Source organism: Scardinius erythrophthalmus (genome assembly GCF_964197995.2).
Source record: "Scardinius erythrophthalmus genome assembly, chromosome: 6".
Classification (NCBI taxonomy): domain Eukaryota; kingdom Metazoa; phylum Chordata; class Actinopteri; order Cypriniformes; family Leuciscidae; genus Scardinius; species Scardinius erythrophthalmus.
Window position 1 is genome coordinate 38419262 of NC_138226.1, and position 14171 is coordinate 38433432.

A 14171-nucleotide genomic window follows, 5' to 3' on the forward strand; every position below is an offset into this window, starting at 1 on the left:
ACTCTCATGTCGTTCCAGACTTTTTTTCATCTTTGTAACACAAATGAAGATATTTTCAATAAAATATAAGCGATTTCTGTCCCTCCATTGACAGCTACTACACAACTACCACTTATTTGTTGCTTATAAAAATTCATAAAGAGATCGTAAAACTAATCCATATGAATTTAGCGGTTTAGTCCAAATTTTCCGAGGAGACATGATCACTTTATATGATAAACAGATTTAATTTATGCCTTTATTCACATTTAAACATGGATCAGCGAACATAAACAGAAGCTCAACCGAACCTGCTTGTGAACAAACCTCATTGGTTCTTGCAGAAGCTCAAACGTGAAACGTGAATCTTGTAAGACTTGGAGAAATTAGAAAATGCTGGGCAGTCTGGTTGAGGAGCAACCACTCCCTGAGAAGACAAAGGACCTTTCTGGAAATTAACATTTGAACTCTCTCTTGTGAAACTAGCACCATCATTCGAGACGCAAGTCTCATCTAAGCAATCCTAATCTACATCTTTTTCCCTTGACCCCCCATTCCCTCTTTCGATCATGCTGAGATCACCTAGCCTGGCTAACGTCAGACCAAGTCTCATTTGAGACTTGGTCTGGGAACTACGTGTTCATTTTCTCGTATTTGAGGCGTGGTTTACGAATGCCCAGAGCCGTTTATTGGGCGCTATGAATGTCTATCAAATGCGCCTGTACGTAGCTCATAGCCAATCGCTTCAATTATACCAGATGACGTATGTAGAGTGACAGAAATTCGACGAGGAAAAAGACGATGGGTCAAAGATTTATTTGTACACGATGGCGTTTAGCGAATATTACCGTTTGTGCAAGATAAACATGAGGGTAGAAGGTAACGTCGAGTCTGATTCCATGTTGGATCCATAGATATAAACAAACTGCTTCGGTGTCGTCATCGTCTTGCTGCTCCCTCCCCGTTCTGTGATTGGTTCCCTTTTTCAGGGGAAAATTTGGTCCATGGTGTCCAGACTGCCTAGCAGCGTGAATAAAATTGCGCTGTGAGCAAGGCAGTATGGGGAAACCCAGGCTAGAGATCACCTGAAATTCACCCAACAATCTATATGGTTTAATGTGAATAATTATAATACAGTATTACACGTTTGGTATCATTTGAAATGTCTCAGTGTGGCTGGTACAAAGGTCTCATTCCCAAAGAAGTAAACCAAAAGGTAATGTGGTTTTTAAGAGTTTAGAGATAACTGGCACACAAAGGAGGGTGGGTCTTCCAGGCAAATGGCCTCCTGCTCTCGAAAGGTGTTAACTCCGAATGCAAATTCTCATTGTTAGCAAATGTTTCCATGTTTAAAGAAGTTTCTGTCTATATAATAAAATGCAACAAGAGGCTCTGTACCTCAGATCAGCCCGTGATGCTGAGAGCGGCCGAGGCTCTCAGCGTCATGTACTTTCTAATCACAATGTATTTCATTTAATCAAATTACTTTGCCCCGAGGAAAGACAGTAACACGCAAAGACCTTCACCCGCTGACTGGATGCCTCCACTGGGCCAATCGAGCCTTACAAGCTCAAACGTGCTGCGTAACACAAGAATGAATCTCATTGGTTTTCACACGTCAAGCAAACATGCCTGAGCTTCCATTTACCACAACTGATGTGTGTGTTGATGAATGTTTATGTGAATAAAAGCCTAAACTAAGTCTGTTCATCATAAAGCGATCGAGTCTCTTCAGAAAATGTGGACTAAACCCCTCAATTCATATGGATTAGTTTTACGATCTCTTTATGACCTTTTTAATAAGTCAAAGTGGTAGTTGCATAGCTGTCAATGGAGGAACAGAAATGGCTCAGATTTTATTAAAAATATCTTCATTTGTGTTCCGAAGATGAACAAAAGTCTTACAGGTTTGGAACGACAAGGGGGAGTAGGCTAAATGATGACAGAATACATTTTTTTGGGTGATATCCCTTTAATTAAACACAACGAAACTCAATTTTGTTCTCTTTCTGTTTGAAATACTGGTACACCTGTAAATGTTATTTCCCCATAATGTCAAATGGATAAGCCATGTGGAACCTTGTGGAAAGCAGCCAAAGAAGTTCTTACATTACCTTCAGTCTTAGCAGAGCTCTTCTTCACCCATCAATTCCAATTACAAGCATTGTTAAACTTAGAGCCGCATTGGAAAGAATAAGCTTGGCTCTGTTCCTTTACACACACACACACACACACACACACACACACACGCACGCACACACACACACACACACACACACACACACACCTCAGGTGTGCTGTGCAGACTATGGGCAGTAGACTGAGAAATACCAGCCGTCTGCTCTGTCTTGACACCTCTATACCCAAGGCAGCTTTCACACAAATGCGCTTTTGCCATTTCATAACCACCCAAACCAAAATAGATAGCCTCTTTACAATTTATGTCTGTTTTTACAGTAACCTAAAAGTATCTTGATATTCTTTGAAGTGCCTTTGAGGACTTCTGTTGAATGTTTCCCTTAGAATTAATTGCAATACATAAAATCAAAAAAACATATATACTGTATATATTATTTGTGTACATTAGTTATACTAATGGGTTCCTATTTAGGCAGGCCTATTCATTTTTACACTTAAAATAAAACGTCATTACATACAGAGATCTGGTCCTTTTGCAATTTTACTTGACTTAATGTCTTATAATAAAAGCCAGTAGGTGAAAATCTGTAACAACTGAAAGCCACCCTGAATTACAGAAGCTATAGTGAGGTCATGTGACAGGAATTATATACTATTTACAACGTTTATAGTGGAATAATGGCACTTACTATTAAAAATACAGCAGGCATCATTGAGTACTGCGCAGTATGCAGCAAACCATAAGCTCTTATTGCATTTCAGAAACAGCCAATCTCTTCAGCGCCCTCAAGTGGTCCAGTCTGCGGCTGCTAGTCCTTTCGTTGTCTCTGTCGCTGCCTGGTAAATACTGACAGACACCTTGTGCTGAACCCTGCAATTGAAACAATGATGATATTGACAAAAATATGCTGTCCCTGTCGTTCTCTCCTTTATTTGTTCCTTCCTAAATCACTTTCTCCATCGCAGTGTAATCAGGCTGTAACGTTAATCCTTTCTGCATAGGCTATGGGTGTCTTGTGCAGTCCTGATAAATTATACCGTTAACCATAATTGACTGATTAGTCATTCAGCAATCGTTCATAATGATTACTGCATTATTATCCATGCCTAATCAGTTATGTAAAGTAAGATTTATTATTGAAACGGGACTTCTTTGAAAAGCATCATCATTTCTTCAAGCAATTGTTACGGTTAACAATTTCAGGCCTCAGGAGCAATTTGTTTGGTCAAGAGTGTGAGTCTGGACACACTGATCTCTTATTATTGTCGACAGTCTGCTGGTCAGTAATTCACAAGCTCAAAAGTCCATCAGGTGTGTACAGAACTGTAATAGAAATAGAAACACTGGAAAATTAACACCAGCCGCTTTATAAGTCCGATGGTAAACATTCATTTCACACTATAGGAGGGGGATTGATGGATGGTGGTGAGACATCTAAATTGGTAACAGAAAGGTTGTAAGTTCAAACCTGGCACTGCATTCACTTCATTATGACTTTGCAGCTGGGCATCTAGTGGCCGATCCTGGCATAGGCTAATTTTTGCGCAAAAAATAAATATATTTGTTTCCTGTAATTCACCTTTTTTTTTTTTTTTTGCCCACAACTTGTACACATAATGATTAGCCACAACATTAGGGGTGATGAAGGGGGTGAATGGTCTGCAATAATATTTAGGTTGGTGGCATGTGTCAAAGTACCATCCATGAATGCCATGACCCAAGATTTCCCAGCACTGCCTCCTCCGGCCTGCCTTTTTCCCACAATGCATCCTGCAACAATCTCTTTCCCAGGTAAACAACGCACACACGCCCGGCCACGCTCCTGATCTGAAAGAAAACAGGATTCTTCAGACAAGAAAATCCACTTTCTTCCATTGCTCCATGGTTCAGTTTTAACGCTGGGGGACTTGGGTAATCATGCAAACTCTATGGGTTCTCTGGCCATGCAATACACACACAGCACATTATTAACAATTCACAAATACTGACTGTCCATAACTTCATAAAGTTGTGTTCATGAAATTTATCAGACTTGTCTTATTTTCATTGTTCAAGCACTGTAATTAACAAACGGCCTTGTAAATTGGTTTTAAATGGAGAAACTCTTCATAAAGAGTATAACTGCACACTCAAGTAATTTTAATGTACAACTTCCGACAAAACAGAGATCATCATAAATAGAACCAACAATACTCACAAGTGAGATCAATGATTCATTGTATGTTCTATTTATGGTGTTCTCCATTTTGTAAGAAGTTGTTTGTCATTCTGTACCATGACAAAGGCTGCTTGTCTCCTTAAACATTGGAAATAATAAAAATACTTAGGTGAGTGTGCAGTTATACTCTGTCTTTACAGAGTTTCTTTTCATTAACTCTTACTGTTTCAGCCATTGCTCTATTTAGAGAATATAGAGAAACACTACAATAAATGTAATGTTTCTCAACTATACACTCTTAGCTATTAAAATGCACACTTGTTAGAAAGCTTTGCAAACTTTTTGTAAACTCACCTTTTCATATTTACTTTCTCATATGTATTTGACTGTTTTCATTCTCATTCTATGCAGAGATTTTATTTGTTTATTGTAAAAAGTGAAAGTGGCCTGTTCAGGTTTGGAAAGAGAGTGAAATGCTGTCAGGAGCTGAGGAAAAGTTTTGATCAATGAGACATTCTGGAGATTTCCTACTCTGGCCTCTTTATTCAAATGTAAATTGCCTGGCGATTGCCTGTCTGATTCAACAAAACATTAAGTCTGACTGAATCTTCTTGAATTCTTTATTTTATCTTGCAGATTCCAAAGAGGGAGCACTGAGTCCGGCTCTGAGTATGATCAGTCTTCCAGGAGAAGATTATGAAGTCCCTGTTATCTATCTGCTGTCCTTCCTGTCCCGTGTCCATGTGGCTGTGTCATTTAAATGTCTTGACATCCGAGAACCTGGCAACAGTGTATGGACCCACCATCTTTCAGTACGTCCTTCAGGGCACATTACATCATAACTTTAGGACAGAGGTTTCTAGAATAACATGCACAACACAGAGTCTGATGTAGCTGTCAGTCATAAAAGAAGATGGTTATAGCCTATATTTAGTGAGGTGACATGATTGTTATCTGTGTGTGCAAAAGAGCTGCACGATTATCTCATTCCTAAATGACAACGATTCGTGTCTAACAGGGATGTGATTTTTCTATATTTCTATATACGGATTTCCATATTTTTTGAGCCGGGACCCACGTGAACTGCGTTAATCCGACTGTATGGATACCGAAATTGCCACGAACAATTACTAAACAACCGGCAAATGTGGTTACGAATGTAACCATTGTTCCCTGAGAAGGGAACGAGACACTGAGTCGAATGATGACAGTTTGGGGAACGCCTCAGCAAGACAGCAACTGAAGCACGTGTGAAACTAGTCCAATCCTGATTGGCATTGCGTCGTGATGTAGCGTGTGACGGCGCACCATGGAAGCTGCTAAGGTAAGCCGGCACACAATAGTGTCTCTTCTCAGGGAACAATGGTTACATTCATAACCTGAGACGTTTCCTTTCAAGGGAACTTATGCTGCGTCGAATGACGAAACTTAGGGGAGCAAAATGCACACTGCGCCACACTGACTAATGCCTGCCCTGGTGTGAAACTTGTCCGGGCACAACTCAGGACATGAGTACTCAAGAGACCACTGGAAGGAAGGTCAAAACTATAAAATCTCATAAATATGTGTGTGGAGGCTAAAAGTTAGTCAAGTCAAGTCAAGTCACCTTCATGTATATCGTGCTTTTAACAATATGGACTGTTTCAAAGCAGCTTTACAGTGATAATAGGAAATTAAAGTAACATTGTTTTGGCTTTACAGCAGCTCTAGAATAAAGTTATTGTCCAGCTAAAGTTAGTTTTGATCGAATCACTTCCATTGCAAAGATCATTAGCTGACTTGACTTAGGGGCCGCTAACACGACACCATCGGGTGTCGGGTCCACGCGGAAGCGATAAAAAAAAAATCTGTATTATGAATTTATAAGGCTAGAAAAGTAGTTTGTTGAGGTCAATTTGTAGAGAAAGACTACACTCCTGCACACATATATATTCCATGCGAACCGGAAATATTTTGACAACGTTTATCTGTACAGAGGTGAAGGGAAGGAGGTCTTCACAGGGGAGAGACTAGTTGACACCTCGGGTCACACTAGGTATGAGTGAATGGTTTGGCTAAATGGGCCTCAAGTACCACTTTTAGTGTGTAAGCATTTTTAAAAACTGTCATCTTCAATCAATTAGTGACTTTCTCTTCATGTTCTTATTTTATAGTTTGTCCAGTCAAGTTGAATTTACAAAATGTCAAATTTACAGTGGACTATAACATTCTGTTTTTGGGTTTATGGTAACCCTATAGTATCTGAAGAATATATCAGTAGATGACTATCACCAACCTAAAAATAACAATTAGCCGCTGCAAAAATGTCAGTTAGATGGAAACACCTCAATGCTGCCTAAGATGTGGAGATACTTCTTACTGAACGGCACCTTATGCCTGCTGGTGAGGTAAGGTTGTTGACCTTGCAAGTAGGTGATGACTTCCACCACTCCTCCACCACTCTCATTTGACAGAGGCTGACATTTTTTTTGGCCTACAATAGCAGTGGAAGAGTTGGTCTGACTGTTGTATTTCTCTGTGGCTTTCAGAAAGCCAAAAGGGCTAGCACTGGGCATAGTCATTCAATTTGATTGCCGACTCGTGTGTCTGACATAGGAGGATTAAGTGCTACCAACTCAATTCCTTGGTTCCTAAACAATGTTGAGTGGAGAAGTGATGGGTTGGGCCACAAGGTAACCATTGTTTCATCCACATTTCAGAGCATTCAAGATGTACTGATTGACCATGCATGGAGCTCACCAACACGCTTAGCTGACGTTATGGCTTTGAGGCATGCTGTCTTCATACTTAAGGTTGCAATGCTACATAGTCTGATTGTCAGATCACTTACACAGCACACTTTTGAGCCTAAGGCCCCATGAGTAGTCTTACTCTAACAGTCTGAGTGGGGCGCAATGGTCGAGCAATGCTCTGGCATCTTCCCTCCCAGTCTATACAAATTTGTGAAAAGCTTCCACCTACAAGCATAGAGATTCCTGGTGGAGGGTGCTCTAGAACTCAGGATTGTATTCTAGTTCACAAGTCCTCAATAGTTATTTCCTACTCCTCTGAGACACGGAGCTGCGGTTGATGTGGGTTTGGGTGCCAAATCTGTCCCTGTAGCTCAAGGAGAAGGTCCTGTCTCCAGGAAGGCTCCAAGATTACCCATTGAGAAGCCTAAATAACGTTGGGAACCATGGTCTTCTGGTCCAATTTGGTGCCACTAGGAGCATCCCATCCACTGGTGCACTTAAAGCATCCAGTGGGACAATGTTTGTCTTTCAGTCCGCATTACGCGAATGTTTGTGAAAGACGGAATCTGAGGTACTCTGAACTTTTTTTTTTACCTACCATCTTTGCATGTATGCGGGAAGATTGAAGGGACAGTTTGCTGGCTATCAAGGGGTTAAATAGGGGAGATCCGCATGACATTCCAGGTCATGTGATGACTGTTACTATTACGTAGACTGTGACTGCGCACGAAATCGCATAATCTCTTGAGTAGGTATTTATTTTGAATAAGTAATTACTTTACGACCGCTAAAACGCTCTATATACTATGAGTGTGTGTAGTATGAATGTAATCAGGACATACTACATTCGCCATGTTGTCATTATCATGTGACCTATATACCAACATCAGTTGTGTTGCTTTACCTCCATTCACAAATCCTCTCCTGTGGCCTCATGGGATAGTAAAGTGTCCATCGTATGCACACTTCAGAATCTCGCCGGAAGTAGTAGGTCATCTGGTGGTTTTGCCTACTCTTTTATGAGTACTGTGAATTCAGACATACTACTTTTGTCACATACTGTTATAGCAACAATACTAACATCCATTGTGAATCACTGCCTCTGATGGTCGTAACGAAATAGAACTAAAATTAAAAAGAGAAGTGTGATCTCTACAGTTTAAATTTAAATATGTTTTTACTAACCTAAAGAAATATGACAGTGCTATTTCTATTGCTGCTACAATGTTATAGTTCTTACGTCAATTATCAAGTTTAAAACTTTTCTCTAGCATTTAAAGCATAGTGATTAAGAATCTGTTTTGATTATATGTTTTTATATAATTGGTAAATTTTATAAGTTTGTTCTTATTGTACATCCCTATGGTCTACATTGAAGTTTTTAAAGTGCTTAATCAATAAAACTGAAAACTTGAACCAACCTAGTTTGGCATCACAAACAGGATTCAAACCAAATTTTTCCACTACACTTGACTAGAACAAGGATATTATAACTTTTGTGAATATCAAAAATGTCCTTTTAACCGTGTGTACTGATTAAAATGTTTAAAGTCCAACTGAAATCAAAATGTACCCTATTTACTTTGTTAGCGCATATTATAGTCTTGTGGTGAAAAATTAATCCGTGCAAGTTAATACACAGAAAAAAATGGTTTGCCGTCGTAATCTTTAATCGTAAATCTGAAAAGTTACTTCCGGTCTGGAATGGCTGATGACGTAGGTTTGACGGCTTGGTTTGGGAAACGCTTAACCACTCGCCTCAAACCGTTAGTCTGTAATGAGTGAGAGATGGATAGGAGGAGCGCTAGAGTAAAACCCTGCCCTCTGTTCAATATTCCGTTTCACTGGGAAATACGTCACAACACTGGAGAAAAGTCGTTTGCAACTTCCGGTTCACGCGGACTTTAATCATTTGTATTGTTTATAGAATACAAACGTTTCATGAAATTGTCATGAGCTCAGGGTGAGCTACCTCTAAACACCTTTATTTTTTAAGAGTGTATCGGTCTCTATTATGTGGTACTGTCTAAGCAATTTCTGACTAATTTGTTTTGGCCTAGTTTCACAAACAGAGCTTAGATTAAGCCAGGATTAGGCCCTAGTCCAATTAGGACATTTAAGCAGCTTTTATAAACGTGCCTCAAAATATGTCAGTGCAAGTTGCTTTCAGTTAAACCAGCTCAAACATGCATTTTAACCTGGGACTAGTCTTAAACCTTGTCTGTGAAACTGGGAGTTAGACTCATAATCTGTAAAAAATAAAACTAATGTGGTTTATGGTTAAAAATCAGCCACAAGTTATGCAAGTCTGATCATACTTTTTTCGTAAGACTCAGTCAATGGTGATTTTCTTTGCTTTGCATAATGCTTTGTAAAATCCATCAAAATATGGATTTTTTTTTATTAATGGCACATTCTATTAGAACAACAAGCCCCTTTTAATCCAATACCATAAGAACATGAATGATAAATTTTGAAGTGTGGACGAGGCCTACATACATACAGTGGTTTTTTTTCTTTTCTTTTTTCTAAATCATTGATATTTTTATGTCAAGTCACCAACATGTTTGACAAACCTGCATATTTATAAATTATATGCAAAAACATATCTTTAGCACAAAAACACCTTTCCATTACATATCTGATGGACACTTTAAAATTTACTAGGTACAGGTGTGGCTTATCCTACCCCACAGAAAATAATTTCAAATTTACAGAAATAAAATGCCATTGCCAGCATGTATTTTGCATTCGATTAACTCTGACTTGTCACATGCACAGAGCTTTCCTTTAGAAGGCCAGTGGGTGGCGCTACAGAACAGCAATTCACATCACTAAACCAAATACACTGCAGTAAATGGAGCTTCCTGGCATTTATTTGAAATTCTTTTAACAGGACTGTACAATTTATACCCAAAGTACATTATACAGCGGTTTGAAAAAAGAGCAACATCAAAGCAGCAAAAATAAAAAAAACACACCAGGAAACCAAATTTACAAGAAAAAAAAAAGGGGCAAAATGTTAAACCTCTGTGCAGGATGAATCTGCTGAAAGTTAATATCTGAAATTAAGGTCCTGTACAACAAATATACATGAATTCTCCAGAGGGGATTCTTTTATTTTTGTCCTGCATAGGATTCTGTACATTGCCATTCATCTACATTTGGTTATTTTGTGCATTAAACATTAGTTTGCTGCCTGGGCCTAGTGTGCCAGTAGCCTCTCTGTATGCTAGAATTACATTCTCATAGCTAGTTGAACAAAGCAAGGAAAGCTAACACTGTTGTCTGTACCACATAACATTACTACAGAGTGAAAAATGAAACCTTTGCACGCCAGTTACAGTAACTCTGAATGTATGCTCTTCAAAGAAATCCTTAATTTACTGAAACCCAGCCGAGACCATGGGAATTGATAGTGGTTTTCCAGGACTCTCCTCTTTGAACTTGGAGGCAACCATGGGAAAAACCAAATGACAGTAGTTGTGCCCTATTGAGTCCTTAGAAGGCATTATTTTTCTTCAATGACTTTATTGTGACATTCTCTAGATGTCTAAATATTCATGCTTTATTTTTCTTCATTTGCTTCCGAAACACTTTTCTTAGTAAACCCAAATCTCGCTGCTGCAAAAGCACAATAATTCATTACAAACTTCCTCAAGCTGAGGAAGCCAGCTTCTTTTCCTTATGGCTGCCTGGAAATGTTCCCACCCTGCTCTTGGGTAGGGAGATCAGACGCTGGCCAGTCGGGCTGTCAGTCAAGAGCGCTCAGTGCAAGTTGTCAATAGGAGGCTGAGTTTGGGGCCAGGGTTCCTGACGAACTGGCCCGTCTTATGTGAGGCAGCAGGTAGGAGTCACTGCCCAGCTGGTGCACGTCAAACCGGTCCTCTTTCCTGTAGGCTAGACACCGGCGGATGAAGGCCTACACAAAACGGTAACATGCCATTGATTACATACGCAAAAACTCAAGGACACCATAACTTTTTGTTCAAAATAATGTGAAAATATGCTGATTAATATAAAAAAATTGATATTTTGCCACAACAGCAATTAATGGAGTAGTGTGGACGCCAGGCATAACCGTAGCAAAAGTTATGCGTTTTAAAACAAAAATGCACTAGTGTAAACAGGGCCTAAATTTCAACTGTTAACATGTCACATTCTAACTATGTATGCTATTATGTTGGCAAATAATTTGCCAGAATACTGTAGCTAGGGATCTGTTGCTGTTTTGAGTGACATGGAGGCACACACTCGTTCATTTAGTGAAGTTCAAGAGAGACTTGCTTACGGTCAAAGTATTTTGTAATGAAAATGTGTGCCTTGAATTCATTCAGTTGTGTAAAATGATCACTAAACCTTTGGCTGCACTGGCTGACTGCTCCCTTGGCTTGTATGATACATTTATTTTTAGAAATTATATTTTAGAATTGGGGCAATAGTCTGGAAACATACACTGATGAGCCAAAACATTATGATCAGTCAGAGATGAAGCGAATATCATTGATCATCTCCTAACAAGGCCACACATATTAAGGTCTGGGTAGATTAGATGGTAAGAAATCAATCAGTTCACGTAATGGACGTGTTGGATGCAGGAGAAATGGGCAGGAATAAAGATCAGAGTGACTCTGACGAGGGCCAGATTGTTATGGCAAGGCGACTGGGTCAGAGTGTCTCTGAAACGGCAAGGCTTGTGAGTTGCTCCCGGTCAGCAGTGGTGAGGATTTACCCACAGTGTCCGAGAAGGGACAAACCACAAACCGGCGACAGGGTGTTGGACGCCCAAGGCTCATCGAGGCTATCCCGTCTGGTCCGAACCGACTGAAAGTCTACTGTGGCATAAGTCTTAATGATGGCTATATGGGAGGAATGTGTCACAACACACGCTGCGTTTGAGACTGTGTAGATGTCAGTGAGCCTATGATGACCCCTGTCCACTGGACTTGGAGCAGTGGAAGACGGTAGCCTGGTCTGAGTCCCGTTTTCTTTTACATCACTCGGACGGCCGTGTACATGTGTGCCGTTTACCTGGGGAAGTGATGCAGTGTGGGACAATGACAAACCAGTGGAGGGAGTGTGATGCGCTGGGCAATGTCCTGCTGGGAAACCATGGGTCTGGCCATTCATGTGGTCACATGCCACCTACCTAAAGATTGTTGCAAACTAGGTACACCCCTTCATGGCAATGGTATTGCCTGGTGGAAGTGGCTTTTTCAGCAGGATAATGCACTCTGCCACACTGCACACATTGTTCAGGAATGGTTTGAGGATCATGATCCTCATGGGGTGTTGAACCGGCCTCCAAATTCCCCAAATCTCAATCTGAGCATCTGTTGGATGTGCTTGACCAACAAGTCCAATCCACTGCAGTTCCACCTTGCAACACACATAACTTGAAGGATCTGCTGCTTAAGTCTTGGTGCCAGATATCACAGGACACATTCAGAGGTCTTTTGACAACACACGGAAGACCAACAGCATATCAGGCAGGTGGTCATAATGTTTTGGCTCATCATCTGTGTATATATTCCATAGCAGCAACACACAGCGAAAAAGAAAACATGATCTCGTTCAATTTCATAGGGGGAAATGGTGAATTCCGGCTGAATGGGTGACAGTGACTGTGTGTGACGGGATGAAGGCAAGTCCAGAGACACAATGCTGAGAAACGTATAATTTTATGCAAAAGAAGAACGACTTTCGGGAGCGACATCCAATGTGTCAGTGGAGCTCAAACTTCACCTATCTTGAATGCAGATAAGACAGAGAATTTCACAGTTATATATGATTTATCTGAAACCAAACACATGGATATAATATTAATATAATTTTGGCAGTTTCAGTGAATTTGATTCACACATTGGTAATTCTTGTTAATTATATGATGCAATGAGCGGTTCAGTAATGATTAGGGGCTGTCACTTTTGTGAAAAAATCCTGTTCGATTTTTGAGACATATGTGTTCATTGAATCGATTGTAAAATTGATTTTTCATGTCTAAAGACGTTTCCATTTTAAACGCCAAATATGGGCAAATCCACGGACAACTAACAGGCATTAGGACGAACGTAAAGAGGGCGCTTGAGACGCGCACAAATCAGCAAATATTCCTGTTGATTTATTGGCGTGAAGTTTCGTGCACAATGACAAACAGGAGTGCAACATTCTCGAAAAGCAATAAGCAGAGTGGACTGCCATAACATCAATGAAAAACATTACTGCAGTCTTCAACGTGCCTGTGTTTACGGTTAGAAAAGTCAAACAAATGTTGCCTACGTAGGCGATTGTTGACCGTAGCCTGAATCTGTATCTGTATGAGACTGTCTGAATACCGGCAGAATTCACATTTTTGTAATAAAAATAGAAACATTATGCAGAAGTATAATGTGTGTTTGTCATGGTGTTCACACCGGACGCGAATAGCGCGTCAGGCGCGGGTGATTTCAATGTTAAGTAAATGCAAAGACGCGTTATGCGCTTAAAAAATTCCTGCGGCGCGAATGAGGCGTCAGAGTTGCTGTGTGATGCGCGTGATGGGCGTATCGTGAAGAGCTGGACGCGTTCCGAGAAAAGACCGTTAAAATCGATTCCCTATTTTCGTTTTCGAAACTTGTGTTGGTTGGTCCGATCGATTGTGCAATCGATTTTCGAACGTTAAGTGACAGCCCTAGTAATGATAAAGTTCATATTACATTTTTCTCTGCATAATGCTCATTATTAGGGCAAAAAAAATATTATTTGTATGATTTGAATGACGTTTCGAAGTTTTTCGGCAGTATGAGATTAAATAGTTTTCTGATAGAGGGTTATGATTTAAAGCACTAGCACTGCTGTAATTTATATAACAACACTCTCCAAAAGCAGAATATTACTTTTTTAGAAAACTAATTCCAAACTAATAATTTTACCATCAATATATCTCATTTTTAAAAGATACATGTGCAGTCTGCCAAAACATATTAGAGTAAAAACACTTGGACCGGCCATTTTAGACCCTGTAGTGACAAAGCCCCCGGTGGGGCTGGTGAATGGGGCTTTTCTAATCTAACACTACTGCATGTGGATAATTGACAAGTAACAAGAGACATGGACATTTCATCAATATTTTAGATATTTTAGGTGCTGTAACTGCTAACCATTTTTAAAAATCACCTTTCAG

The 14171-nt window shown here is 39.9% G+C and overlaps 1 protein-coding gene across 10 annotated transcripts in view; it reads right to left on the reverse strand.

Annotated features, from left to right (window-relative positions):
* Window positions 1–9375: 9375 nt before the first annotated feature.
* The window catches only part of tlk1a (tousled-like kinase 1a), a 51243-nt gene continuing 46447 nt past the window's right edge, over window positions 9376–14171 (reverse strand). For 6 of the 10 annotated variants that reach the window (XM_081368419.1, XM_081368417.1, XM_081368411.1 and 3 more), the window contains one exon: window positions 9382–10931. In XM_081368419.1, coding sequence (XP_081224545.1) covers window positions 10791–10931 — 141 coding nt within the window. In that variant the 3' untranslated portion in view covers window positions 9382–10790. Of the gene's footprint in view, window positions 10932–14171 lie in introns of all 10 variants that reach the window. The other 4 variants (XM_081368416.1, XM_081368413.1, XM_081368414.1 and 1 more) reach the window with 1 other exon arrangement.